Here is a 15,156-nt window from a genome sequence, read left to right as displayed (position 1 = left end):
AGTTGGGAGAGATAGCGTTGGATAGTGGCAAGGCTGTGTGAGGAGGGATGTTGGTGTATTGGGAGGTGGTATTAACAGTGATGATGAGTATGGATCTGGGAAGTAAAGGTGTGTTGATATTGGAGGTCTTTGATGTGGGAGGCTAGGTTTTGGGCAATTGGTTGGAAGTGTTTGACTACAAGGGTGGAAATTCTTTTAGTGGGAGCACAATTGCCAGCTACAATAGGGTGTCCAGGATTATTGGGTTTGTGTATTTTGGGGAGCATGTAGAAGGTGAGTGCGTGGGGTCCTGTTGGGGTAAGGAGCTAGGTGGACTTGGGCGAGAGGCTTTTGGAAGGGCTTATGTAGTTCTGTAGGAATTAGAGCTTATGTTGGACTTCAGGAATTGCATCACTCTGGTGGAAGAGTCAGACAGTTGGCGGAGACCTTCGTCAAGTAGTCACTGCGACCCATCACAACAGTGGTGGAGCCTATGTCCCCAGGGAGAGTGATTAGTTCTGGATCTGTTTTCAAATTGTGTATGGCTGTCCTTCCTTCATCCAAAAGGAATGGCCCTGGGGAAGGATGGTGAGGCCCAGTTGTAGGTAAGGAATACCTGGAAGCTGAGCAGGGAGTGGTTAAGTGGGAGGGGTGGTGGTGGAAGGTCACAGTTGGATGGTGGTATCAACTGTGAGAGACAGGGAGCGTTCAGTGTTGAATTAGGTTGGTTTTGGTTGGAGGGATTGATGACAAGGAAGTATTTTCATCGTGGGGATCGGGAGAAAGGGATTATGAGGAGGAGAGTAGGTCTCTGACAAGTCCAAAGTGGTTAAATTTGGGAGTAGAGCTGAAGGTTAGGCTTTCGGATAGGACTGAAACATCTGTGGGACTGAGGTTTTTGGTGGAGAGGTTAATAACAGTGTTTTGGGTTTGCTTGGGTTCTGGATGTTGTGGGATGTTGAAAGGGAGTTCTGGAGGATGTATAAATTGAAGAGGTCAGCTGGGCAGAGTCTTAGTGCTATGAGAGGTTGACAATGGGGTTCACTGTGAGATTAGATTAGATTAATATTAGTTCCATGGATCATGAATACGATATTTCGTAATGATGTGGAACGAGTCAAATTTTCCAATACATAATTAAGTTAATTTAACAACATAATTATATCTAAAACAAAGATGATGTGACTTACCAAATGAAAGTGCTGGCAGGTCGACAGACACACAAACAAACACAAACATACACACAAAATTCAAGCTTTCGCAACAAACTGTTGCCTCATCAGGAAAGAGGGAAAGAGAGGGAAAGACGAAAGGATGTGGGTTTTAAGGGAGAGGGTAAGGAGTCATTCCAATCACATATGTGTGGATGGATATGTGTGTGTGTGTGTGTGTGTGTGTGTGTGTGTGTGTGTGTGTGTGTGTGCACGCGCGCGCGAGTGTATACCCCTCCTTTTTTCCCCCTAAGGTAAGTCTTTCCGCTCCCGGGATTGGAATGACTCCTTACCCTCTCCCTTAAAACCCACATCCTTTCGTCTTTCCCTCTCCTTCCCTCTTTCCTGATGAAGCAACAGTTTGTTGCGAAAGCTTGAATTTTGTGTGTATGTTTGTGTTTGTTTGTGTGTCTGCCAGCACTTTCATTTGGTAAGTCACATCATCTTTGTTTTTTAGATATATTTTTCCTACGTGGAATGTTTCCCTCTATTATAACCATAACAACATAATTAAGTTAATATAACAACTTTTTTGTTTTTAAAATTTTTTTTAATAATTTTTTTTTCTTTTTTTCTTAATTTATATCTAAAAATTCCTCTATGGAGTAGAAGGAGTTGTCATTCAGAAATTCTTTTAATTTCTTCTTAAATACGTGTTGGTTATCTGTCAGACTTTTGATACTATTTGGTAAGTGACCAAAGACTTTTAGTGGCAGTATAATTCACCCCTTTCGCTGCCAAAGTTAGATTTAATCTTGAATAGTGAAGATCATCCTTTCTCCTAGTATTGTAGTTATGCACACTGCTATTACTTTTGAATTGGGTTTGGTTGTTAATAACAAATTTCATAAGAGAGTATATATACTGAGAAGCTACTGTGAATATCGCTAGATCCTTAAATAAATGTCTGCAGGATGATCTTGGGTGGACTCCAGCTATTATTCTGATTACACGCTTTTGTGCAATAAATACTTTATTCCTCAGTGATGAATTACCCCAAAATATGATGCCATATGCAAGCAATGAGTGAAAATAGGCATTGTAAGCTAATTTACTAAGATGTTTATCACCAAAATTTGCAATGACCCTTATTGCATAAGTATCTGAACTCAAACGTTTCAGCAGATCATCAATGTGTTTCTTCCAATTTAATCTCTCATCAATGGACACACCTAGAAATTTTGAATATTCTACCTTAGCTATATGCTTCTGATTAAGGTCTATATTTATTAATGGCGTCATACCATTTACTGTACGGAACTGTATGTACTGTGTCTTATCAAAATTCAGTGAGAGTCCGTTTACAAGGAACCACTTAGTAATTTTCTGAAAGACATTATTGACAATTTCATCAGTTAATTCTTGTTTGTCAGGTGTGATTACTATACTTGTATCATCAACAAAGAGAACTAACCTCTTCATGAATATAGAATGGCAAGTCATTAATATATATCAAGAACAACAGAGGACCCAAGACTGACCCTTGTGGAACCCCATTCTTGATAGTTCCCCAGTTTGAGGAATGTGCTGATATTTGCATATTATGAGAACTGCTTATTTCAACTTTCTGTGCTCTTCCAGTTAGGTACGAATTAAACCATTTGTGCACTGTCCCACTCATGCCACAATACTTGAGCTTGTCTAGCAGAATTTCATGATTTACACAATCAAAAGCCTTTGAGAGATCACAAAAAATCCCAATGGGTGGTGGTCAGTTATTCAGATCATTCAAAATTTGATTGGTGAAAGCATTTTCTGTTGAAAAACCTTTCTGGAAACCAAACTGACATTTTGTTAGTACTTCATTTTTACAGATATGTGAAGCTACTCTTGAATACATTACTTTCTCAAAAAGTTTGGATAAAGCTGTTAGAAGGGAGATTGGACGGTATTTGTTGACATCAGATATATCCCCTTTTTTGTGCAAAGGTATAACAATAGCATATTTCAGTCTATCAGGGAAAATGCCCTGCTCCAGAGAGCTATTACACAGGTGGCTGAGAATCTTACTTATCTGTTGAGAACAAGCTTTTAGTATATTGCTGGAAATGCCATCAATTCCATGTGAGTTTTTGCTTTTAAGCAAGTTTATTATTTTCCTAATTTCAGAGGGAGAAGTGGGTGAGATTTCAATTGTATTAAATTGCATAGGTATGGCCTCTTCCATTAACAGCCTAGCATCTTCTAATGAACACCTGGATCCTACTATATCCACAACATTTAGAAAATGATTATTAAAAATATTTTCAACTTCTGACTTTTTGTTCGTAAAGTTTTCATTCAATTTGATGGTAATACTGTCTTCCTGTTCTCTTGGTTGACCTGTTTCTCTTTTAATAATATTCCAAATTGTTTTAATTTTATTATCAGAGTTGCTGATTTCAGACATGATACACATACTTCTGGATTTTTTAATAACTTTTCTTATTATAGCACAGTATTTTTTATAATGTTTGATAGTTTCTGGGTCACTACTCTTTCTTGCTGTCAGATACATTTCCCTTTTCCGATTACAAGATATTTTTACACCCTTAGTAAGCCATGGTTTGTTACATGGTTTCTTACGAGTATATTTAACTATTTTCTTGGGGAAGCAGTTTTCAAATGCATTTACAAAAGTGTCATGAAATAAATTATATTTTAAATTGGCATCAGGTTCACGGTACACCTCATCCCAGTTTAACTGCTGTAGGCTTTCCCTGAAATTTGCAATTGTTAAATCGTTGACTGAGTGTATTACTTTGGAGGACTGTTTAGTACTGCTGAATGGAGCAGTAGGATGGATGTTGATGGATAATGATGTCCCAAGGCAGGAGTAGGATGTCAACAGGTTGGACAGTTTATGTAGGTGGTGTCTGGAATGCTTCTCCAGGTGTTGGAATGCAAAGATTTCTAATTTGGATGTGATGTGTATGTAATGAGAACTGTACAGTAACAGTATCTTGAGGGGGAAATAGAGATGGTTCAGGGATGTCTGTGCCAAGGAGAGCTGTTTTTGCAGTGCTAGACTCATGAGGGATGGGGACTGGCGAAATCTGAAAAGGTGACCAACTCTGCTGTCAACACAGTACAGCCTTTTATGTTGGTATGAGTACCAATCACCTGTTCACCAGTATGAATGACCACGACCAAACTGTCCTCAAGAACAGAGTTGGCCAATTGGTGGCATGGCACCACATGCAGCTGACCACAGTATCTCAATTTCAATGGCTGCACCACAACCCGACTCATCTGCGTCATTCTTTTAGGCACCAGCTTTTCTGAACCACGCAGATCGAAGTTACCATTACAACTCATCCTGCACTTCCATAGACATCCTGACCTCAATTACAAGTAACCCAAAGTCCTCATACCCTCCTCCCAACAGTTCCTCCTTCCTCCGTCCTGTCACCCCCTCCCACGTGATTCATGTCCCCACATCGCCTTCAGCATATGCCACTTCCCACAGGCTGCTACAACTATACCTGCCACCCCTCTCTCATTCATTGTTAGCCAGCAAACTGACCTCCCTCCAAGCTGCTAGCCACCTGCCACCAGTCCCTCTCCCTGCCTCCCCCCAGTCCACTCCCCCTCTTCACACTCCACCCTACACTAACCCCACACCTGTAGCAAAATATCATTCAGTCTGCCGACACCATACCCAGGGTATAGATGCATGCACACACATTCTGGTGTGTGTGTGTGTGTGTGTGTGTGTGTGTGTGTGTGTGTGTGTGTGTGTGTGGTTTTTACTGTAGGTTGTCAAAAGATTACTCTGAAAGCTAGCAAGTTTTCCTTCATTTGTGTGTGCTTATTGACAACTTAACATTCCTGCTTTTCATTGAGTGGTCTACTTTAATCCTAAAGTACTGAGACATTAGTGTCTGTAGTCTCAAAATTGGAACACACTATAAATCTTTGATTATTGTTGTTTGGTCTTCGAGCCAACTGCAAACGCATTCACATGTTTATGCTGATGATTCAGGTCACGGAGATTATGATCCTCCCATGGTCTTCCAATTTGTGAGACTTATCAAATTGCCTCTTCCACTTTTGTCTGCCCATAGCCAGTCTTTTCATTTCTGAATAGTTGTCCAAGGAGACAAATATTCAGAAATGAAAAGACTGGCTATGGACAGACAAAAGTGGAAGAGGCTTAAGCCACGACAAGATCTGATGTAAGGCAGAATACCTACAACAACAACAACAACAACAACAACAACTACTACTACTACTACTACTACTACTACCACCACCACCACCACCACCACCACCAAATTGTGGCGTCAGCCTTATATGCCTGAGACTTTTGTTTGTGCCATAGTTTTTTGTCATTAGACTTGGCAAAACATAATCTTCAAATGACCATGCAGAAGACAGGAGTATTAACCCAAAATAAGGGGTATAGTTTTTCATGTACAAAATCCTGGGTCGTGCATCCTCTGCGGAATTCAGTCCATCTATACCCTGAATTATAAATGGATAACTAATGGTTGGAAATGATACACAAATTTTGCATTTTAGGACTGGTGTTTGACCATAATATGATGTCACTGTGCATAAGGCAGCTCAAGATGACCTGTAAGCTGAAATTAAACTCTCTACACTTCTGTGGAAACAGTTATTGGGGAGCAGCTCAACAAGTTCTAGTAATATTTTATATAATTGGTTTTACCCCAATTAGACTGTGTGTGCACTTTCAATTTTTGCTAACTATACCCTATGCACTATGGTGGCATCTGCCCTTGTGAGTGGAACTTTTCACATGAGGCCTTTGTCGAAACAGGTAATCCAACTTTAAAGATACACCACCAACTAATTTTTATTACATGGTTAAGATGTACTGTACGTTTTTGTATGGTGCTTTTCCAAACCCCAACATCCTTATTCATATGAATTGATTGAAAACAGGGATAATAGCAACTATAAGACTAAAATATGTGCATTTGCAGCTCTTTCTCCCTGAGATAAATCTTCTGTCTTAATCCATAGACACCCCCCCCCCCCCCCCTCCTGCATCCAACACTTGATGTATTCCTCAACCTGTAGTATGAATAAACCTTTGATATGGAATAAAGGATCTCTCAGACCTTAATATTCATCACTGGCAGATTTTATTCATTCCTCCACAACTATACACCTGTTAGTCTTCTATATACTATAACATCCTCTCCTCATCAGCAATTTCTTTTGCTATTTAATTTATATTTATTTTTTCACCTTTAGTACCATATCAAAGTTCTTAACAATTGACCAACTCATCTGTTTCAAGATTGAGATAATGTTATATAACTTTTACATTAGCACTCTGTGGACAGTATTCTGGGTACATAAAAATCTCTTTCAATAAACACAGAGGAGACAAAAGTAGAATTATGGTAGAGCTCATTACAAAAGGGTTTGCTTCCTTTTCCTGATGAACGTGAACTAACTTTTTTTTCATTTTATCTCTGACTTCGTAATGTCATGTGTCCATTACCAACTAACGTATGCAAGCACTTTTGAACAAAAACTTGTGCAAGTTTACTCCTGCAAGTCTCACAGGCAAGCTAATTTCAGGAACTTGGTGCAAGTGCCTGTAGAAGTGTTCACAGTAGAGTCGCATTGTGAGATAGTCCAGGGGGATGGCGGGATGAAAGTATGTGTTGGAGTGCAAGTTCCCATCCCGCCATCCCCCTGGACTGAATCTACGTTAACCAACCTCACTCCCATTTACTCTTCAGTCTTCTCCTCTTTCCTTTTCCTCTTTAGCCATTCACGCTTCTTTTCATCCTACATAGTTGTGTTTATCTTTATACTATATACCTCTTTACTTCTTTATGCATCCTCTTTGGTCTGAAGCTGGCACAGTACTTACAGTAGAATATCTTTGACTTCCCTCTGACAACCATGCCTCCATCCTTGCTACCCTCCCTGTTTACCTTTCCCTGTTGCTTCATAACCTGGGTTGTGAGTAACTGAATCCACTTTCCCTTCTTCCCTTTTTCCCCTCTCTCTTCCCTGACGAAGGAACAAAGTTCCGAAAGCTAGGAATGTAAATTTTCTGTTCTGTTTTGTGTATCTATCGGCTGTACTGAGCCGAGGTAAGTACTGGCCAGCCCCTCTCTCTTTGTTAGTATTTGTTTCACATCTTTATATGAGATTTTCCATTAATCATTAATTCTGATTAGATTGTTGAATGAAAATTTTGTTTCAAAATTTTATAAATGATATGAACAAAAATTCCATTGTAATAAATTCACTCATTAGAGAATCTTGTTATTGTTTTAATAGGAAAGAAAACACTATGGCTATCATGAAATTGGAATTGTTTTTCTCAGTTGACTAAAACTGTTATAGTATTACAGATTATTTCACAGGATTTTGGACTCCCCAAAAATTGGTATTTCAAATATAAAACAACTATCAGATACAAATTCAATTTATTTTTCGCCAGAGCTGGAGATTACTTACTATGGGGAAAAAAGAGAATTCAAGACATACAGGGTGTTTCAAAAATGACCGGTATATTTGAAATGGCAATAAAAACTAAACGAGCAGCGATAGAAATACACCGTTTGTTGCAATATGCTTGGGACAACAGTACATTTTCAGGCGGACAAACTTTCGAAGTTACAGTAGTTACAGTTTTCAACAACAGATGGCGCTGCAAGTGATGTGAAAGATATAGAAGACAACACAGTCTGCGGGTGCGCCATTCTGTACGTCGTCTTTCTGCTGTAAGCGTGTGCTGTTCACAACGTGCAAGTGTGCTGTAGACAACATGGTTTATTCCTTAGAACAGAGGATTTTTCTGGTGTTGGAATTCCACCGCCTAGAACACAGTGTTGTTGCAACAAGACGAAGTTTTCAACGGAGGTTTAATGTAACCAAAGGACCGAAAAGCGATACAATAAAGGATCTGTTTGAAAAATTTCAACGGACTGGGAACGTGACGGATGAACATGCTGGAAAGGTAGGGCGACCGCGTACGGCAACCACAGAGGGCAACGCGCAGCTAGTGCAGCAGGTGATCCAACAGCGGCCTCGGGTTTCCGTTCGCCGTGTTGCAGCTGCGGTCGAAATGACGCCAACGTCCACGTATCGTCTCATGCGCCAGAGTTTACACCTCTATCCATACAAAATTCAAACGCGGCAACCCCTCAGCGCCGCTACCATTGCTGCACGAGAGACATATGCTAACGATATAGTGCACAGGATTGATGACGGCGATATGCATGTGGGCAGCGTTTGGTTTACTGACGAAGTTTATTTTTACCTGGACGGCTTCGTCAATAACTGGCGCATATGGGGAACCGAAAAGCCCCATGTTGCAGTCCCATCGTCCCTGCATCCTCAAAAAGTACTGGTCTGGGCCGCCATTTCTTCCAAAGGAATCATTGGCCCATTTTCAGATCCGAAACGATTACTGCATCACGCTATCTGGACATTCTTCGTGAATTTGTGGCGGTACAAACTGCCTTAGACGACACTGCGACCACCTCGTGGTTTATGCAAGATGGTGCCCGGCCACATCGCATGGCCGACGTCTTTAATTTCCTGAATGAATATTTCGATGATCGTGTGATTGCTTTGGGCTATCCGAAACATACAGGAGGCGGCATGGATTGGCCTCCCTATTCGCCAGACATGAACCCCTGTGACTTCTTTCTGTGGGGACACTTGAAAGACCAGGTGTACCGCCAGAATCCGGAAACAATTGAACAGCTGAAGCAGTACATCTCATCTGCATGTGAAGCCATTCCGCCAGACATGTTGTCAAAGGTTTAGGGTAATTTCATTCAGAGACTACGCCATATTATTGCTACGCATGGTGGATATGTGGAAAATATCGTACTATAGAGTTTCCCAGACCGCAGCGCCATCTGTTGTTGAAAATTGTAACTACTGTAATTTCGAAAGTTTGTCTGCCTGAAAATGTACTGTTGTCCCAAGCATATTGCAACAAACGGTGTATTTCTATCGCTGCTCGTTTAGTTTTTATTGCCGTTTCAAATATACCGGTCATTTTTGAAACACCCTGTATGACAGTTTAACAATTTAAGTCGCCCAAAATTTAGGGTTATAAAATATGCAACAGAACAGGGGAGGAGGGAAAATCAACAGTGAAATGATAAAAAACAGGTGTAAATAAAAAACTTCTTAAGTTGGAAGAGCAGTAACATGAAAGATGAGGAAATGACATATTAAAAAATGAGACACAGATATTTCTCTCCCCTCAACCTCACAAAAGGTGGGCCCCTCTCAGTCCGTGGTAAGGGTGGCTTGTCCCTCTTTCCCAAGCCTTTCACTCTTTTCTCTCTGAGGGAGGACTAGCAGTTCTGAAAGCTAGGAATGTTTTTGTCACTTCTAAATATATGTACCTGCACTCCTGAATGTAAATATTGATTAGCCACTCTGTCTTGTAATTTTACGGAGTATGAAAAGAACAGAAAAATTTTAGAATGAAGGAAGAAATGAGCAGGACGTCAGGTTAATGACTAAACGAAAATAAAATAAATGAGAAGTGTGAAACTCCCTGGCAGATTAAGACTGTATGACAGACTGAGACTCAAACTTCGGACCTCTGCCTTTCGGGGGCAAGTGCTCTACCAACTGAGCTACAGAAGCACGACACATGACCTGTCCTCACAGCTTCAATTCCACCAGTACCTCGTCTCCTACCTTGCAAACTTCACAGAAGCTCTTCTGCGAAATTTACAGAACTAGCACTCTTGGAAGGAAGGATATTGCAGAGACATGGCTTAGCCACAGCATGGGGGATGTTCCCAGAATGAAATTTTCACTCTGCAGTGGAGTGTGTGCTGATATGAAAATTCCTGGCAGATTAAAACTGTGTGCTGGACTGAGACTCAAACTCTGGACCTTTGCCTTTTGCGGGGCATGTGCTCTACCGTAGGTGAGACGATGAGTCATGCTTGGGTAGCTCAGTCGGTAGAGCATTTACCTGCAAAAGGCAAAGGCCCACAGTTCGAGTCTTGGCCTGGCAGACAGTTTTAATCTGCCAGGAAGTTTCATATCAGTGCACACTCCGCTGCAGAGTGAAATTTTCATTATGAAAATGAGAAGGGTAATTAGCACCTTATAGGCCCAGGTAAATGGTGGGAACTAGGTACATGCCATAGGCCAAGTTCCCACCAGCAAAGTTCTACAGTTCTGTTGTTGACCACAAGGTGAAACACACACTATGTTTAACACTACTGTCTTGCAGTATGTGGTGTGACTGCATATTGTGTCTCCAGGACTGGCTGAAGATACACTCTGCTGCTTGGGGCGCCAAGTTAGGAGGGGTGCCAAAAGCATCACGGCTGTAACCTATCCATACAGGACATTTGACAATTAATAGTGGCCACTTGGTGTGTGCCCAGCTGCACTGTGTTGTTGCCTGCTGGTCAGTCCAAAATGTACTGAAATATGAAGGTAGTATCAAGGAGATGGATGTAATTATAAATTTCAAGGAAAGAGGCTGATACTCAGGAAAGAGACAGTGAATTTTATCTGTGTTACTGAAATAGTCATGCAGAAGGGCAGTAGTTGATCTTCGTGATAGGTTTAATTGTAAAATATATCATTTATGTGTTTAGACTTGACAACAGACTGACAGTTACTAAACCCCAGTGAAGCCCTTTTTAAGTAAGCAGTGGAAAAGTGTACATTAAAGAAACTGCTGGTTTCCAAAGCTATGCAACTGAGATACTTGTCTTGCACTCATGGGTTTAAATAATTTGTGGTGAATATGAAACAAATTAATGTGAGGAGTAAGTTAAAAGGAGCAGCCTTGTAGGTGCTTGTCACAGAAATGTTCTGTAGCAGGCAGGCCATCCACATGGGAGGAGACAGTGATGAGTAGCAAGATGTGGAATGAGAGTTTGTCACATATTTTAGATAGAGATAAGCTAGTGACACTATTGGGGAGTTATGCCAGATGATGTTCCAAATAAGAAAAAGATATGCTCAGTTTATGTTTGTGTGATTTGAGTCTAACAACTGTAGGGCAGCTAGTAATTTTAAGCTAGCCTGTTTTTGAAAGATGAGAGACTGCCTTTCTTCACTCTTTCTTGTGCTGCCCATTTTTGTGTCTTTCATAATTACGACTTGTGTTCATCTTTTTTTCTTCATCTGACTTAATGACCAGCCCTTCCCAGGTTTTACATTTTACTGTTAGCATTTTACAGTTGATTTCCCTTTTTCTCACTAGAATTGTGGATGACTTTCATACTTGATTCCTGGAATACTCTTGTTTACTCCCAACACCTTGCCCTTTCGGCTGATCTGCTAATCGACTAACACCCCTGAGAAGTTCTCCTCTTACTTAAAATCGGCAAGTGGTTCAAAATCATCTGTTCAGTCACTCAGTGTCCATAGTCCATACAGACACTGAAATGCAAGATAACATAGAAAAGGCCAAAATACTGAATTCAGTCTTCCGAAATTGCTTCACTGTGGAAGATTGTAACTCTCTCTCTTTCAGTAATTGCACAAACACTGTAATGGCAGATATTGAGGTAACCAATTGTGGAATTAAAAAGCAACTAAAATCACATTGTAGTGGAAAGACATCAGGACCAGATGTAAATGTCGTGTGACTAGGACCTCCCGTTGGGCAGACCGTTCACCGGGTGCAAGTCTTTCGATTTGACACCACTTCGGCAACTTGCATGTCGATGGGGATGAAATGATGATGATTAGGACAACACAACACCCAATCCCTGAGCGGAGAAAATCTCCGACCCAGCCAGGATCAGGACCAGATGAGATGCCTGTAATATTCTACAAAGATTATGTGAAAAAACTTGCTCGCCTTCTAGCCTTTTTTAAACAGTATTTATTACAAAGGTTTCAGAAATGTCAAATATCTTGAGAAAAAACTGCATACACACTTGAATCTTATCAGATCCCTTTATTAGATAGAATTTCTTGGTCCTCTTCCTGCGCGAGTTATCCGATTTTGTCCTCACGCTTCATTTCTCTTCTTCTTCCACTAACTTATTTAGGTACTGCCTTTGTAGCTCAACTGACCCAAGATCCCAGTAGGCTCTACATATATTCTGTCTTGCTCAGTAAACTTACTCGTGCACTGTTGCGGACATTTAGAGCAATATTTTGGCTTCACATTTCTTGCAAGAACTTCGGAATTCTGGGTAGAAATATATGCCCTACCGTGCTGTTGATTGATTTTTCTTTGATTTCTTTTCCATTCCTCTTTAACCGCTACCGTTTTTGGTTTTCTTGTTTTGTTACTACTTCCAGTACCAGCATTGTCACCTGCAATTTCCCCTTCCTGATGGTGATGATTTACTTGTGCACTAGTGCATACTCAGTAGTTATTGTTACATTCTTTACATGGGACGTTCCTATTGTTGTACTTCCTACCGAAATATATACACTAAGAACCAGGTTCTAATACTTACAAGATTCCATTAAATTCGGTTCCTTATCCAGTCACATTTGAACCATCCTTCTTCCTCTGGACTCCATAGCACTCCTGTCCTCCTCCGGTAGCTGAGTGGTCAGGACAACAGAATGTCAATCCTAAGGGCCCGGGTTCGATTCCTGGCTGGGTTGGAGATTTTCTCCGCTCAGGGACTGGGTGTTGTGTTGTCCTAATAATAATCATCATCATCATCATCATTTCATCCCCATTGATGTGCAGGTCACCCAAGTGGCATCAACTCGAAGGACCTGCACCCGCCGAATGGTCTACCCGACAGGAGGCCCTAGCCACACTACATTTACATAGCGCTCCTACTTGGTAGTAAACCCATTTATAACGGAAACAATATTTATCTTCCTCGCCAGGAAGTAGTATTTCATTGTTGTCACAGAGCGACGGTGACAATGCTTCTAAAGAAAAGTAGTGGGAAAAGCAACTTCTAACAGTTATGTTATGATCAGAGAAATGTAAGAACTGTTCGTTTAACAAATTAACACTGCACCCAGTGGTCTAAAAACATATCAGCTCTTCTGTCTGTCTGATTCTTACTATTTTTTGTAAAATGTAGATACGTTGATGACTAAAACGTAAACCACATAAGACAGAGTTACGCTTGTTTCATCGTAACGTAGGTCTTGATTTCATGTACCTTGGGGTACTAACAACTCAAAAGTGGCAAAAATATAGTTACGTCTGTCTGATCGTAAATGGGCGAACTGTTCTTCCCATGTGGAACGGGGAAGGGGGGTGAGGGAGGGGGGGGGTCAGTCAGTGGAACTAGAAGTACCCTCTGTCACACACCTACCTGTCACTTGCAGAGTATTGATGTAGACATAGGTGTAGTATAGGTGTAGATGCTGAAGAAGGAACCTCTGGTTCGGAAAGCCAGTGTTTGTGTCACATGTTTCTGTTTCTGCATATCTACTGCTATAAAAGTTTTTTTGTCTCTCTCTCTCTCTCTCTCTCTCTCTCTCTCTCTCTCTCTCTCCCCCCTCCCCCCTCTTACAAATATAAAAAGAAAGTAGCAAATGAAATAAAGTTCTAAATTTATGTTTGAAAACTTAAAATTATTTCATTTGTCATTTTACACGGAGATAATTAAGCAGTTTTGTGTTTTATTGCTAGGCAGTGTTGAATATGAAGCATTATGGTGGAGCAAATGCAAGACAGAGTGATATATTCGGTGCTCAAGATGCTGTCGTGAAGATAACGAAGAGAATCTTCAAAGTAAGTTAAAGTTGACATTTTAGTATGCAAAAACATGACCAAAGTGAGACAAATACTTGGATATTTTTTGCAGTGTTGTTCTATTGGTGTGGAAAAAATGCCAGAAGAGAGGAAATACTGCATTATGGGCAAGGTTGATTGTGTGTGCTACAGCCCAGCACCAGAATTACTTCATCACGTGTGTGTGTGTGTGTGTGTGTGTGTGTGTGTGTGTGTGTGTGTGTGTAAAAAGGAAGTTTAAGGAGGAGAAGCAAATATTTTAGGTGACAGTGTAGTCTAATTTGAATAAAATGTTTACCCATTTTTTATTGTTTACAAAGATACAGCTGTTAAAATGTAACCCCAACAAGTGCTGATACAAAATGTTAAGCAAAATGATGAAATTCAACGTTAATTTTCATGAATTCCACCTCAGACTTCAGTGTAGTTTCAAATTCTGTTGACAACACCACATGAAGCTCTTCATTGCATTCTTTTGAGGCCAGCAATCTTCATAATCTGGTTGATCAGTGTGTCTTTTGTGTTAATTTTTTTGCAGACTTGGCCATTTGACCATTACCACTAACAAAGTGTGAAAGGGGGTCAGGTCGTCGGATCTTGGTGTCCAAGAAACATCATTTCTGCTGATCCCTTTAATACCATTTACTGGTGAAGCCACTTCACTTGTAACTAACATCAGTGATCTGATGAAAACTCACATGCCTTTGTGGAGGCACATTTTCAGAAATGCTTCTTTGTAAGCATGTTCTGTGATGTGATAAGACAATCAGTTGATTCGGACTATTGTGTTAATGCATCGTCTTATTAGGTCCCCATTACCCAGATTTTCCTGAAAACAAGCTTACAGCACTGCTGGAAGTAGTTCCTTTGGCTACGATGATCGGTATGTTCTTGCAGCATGATGGGGCCCCTGCTCATTCTAGTCACCAGACGCCATATAATGTAATGTAAAATTCCTTCTTAGATAGATTTCCAGAGGAAATGGTCATATTTCTTTGGCGCTAAAGTCTCCAGACCTTACCCTTGCAGATTTTTACCTGTGGTATGGTTGAAAGGTGACATTTAAAAAGAAAAAAAGTAAACACAAGAGATGAACTGATAGTTTGGATTATGAATAGCTCTGCCTCATGAAAGAATGCCAAGTCAACCTCACAGGGGCCATATGTGGTACAATAGGAAGTATCTCTGACTCACAACTGCAGTCTTCTGGTTGTTCTTCACCGTGATACTGGGTGGCGAAGTAAAGTCTGATCAGGAGCTAAGACTTCCTACTATTCAATCTTGCTCACCTTATTATTTCAGCACACTTGCCAACCCCTTGTGATT

At 40.6% G+C, this 15,156-nt stretch overlaps 1 protein-coding gene across 1 annotated transcript in view; it reads left to right on the top strand.

Annotated features, from left to right (window-relative positions):
• LOC124804647 (vacuolar protein sorting-associated protein 45) overlaps positions 1-15,156 on the top strand; it is a 139,505-nt gene that overhangs the window by 91,603 nt on the left and 32,746 nt on the right. The window contains exon 10 of the mRNA XM_047264870.1: positions 13,729-13,830. Within this exon, the coding sequence (XP_047120826.1) occupies positions 13,729-13,830 (102 nt within the window). The remainder of the gene's footprint in view (positions 1-13,728; positions 13,831-15,156) is intronic.

Source organism: Schistocerca piceifrons, chromosome 7 (assembly GCF_021461385.2).
Source record: "Schistocerca piceifrons isolate TAMUIC-IGC-003096 chromosome 7, iqSchPice1.1, whole genome shotgun sequence".
Classification (NCBI taxonomy): Eukaryota; Metazoa; Arthropoda; class Insecta; order Orthoptera; family Acrididae; genus Schistocerca; species Schistocerca piceifrons.
This window is presented reverse-complemented; position numbering and strand designations above follow the sequence as displayed.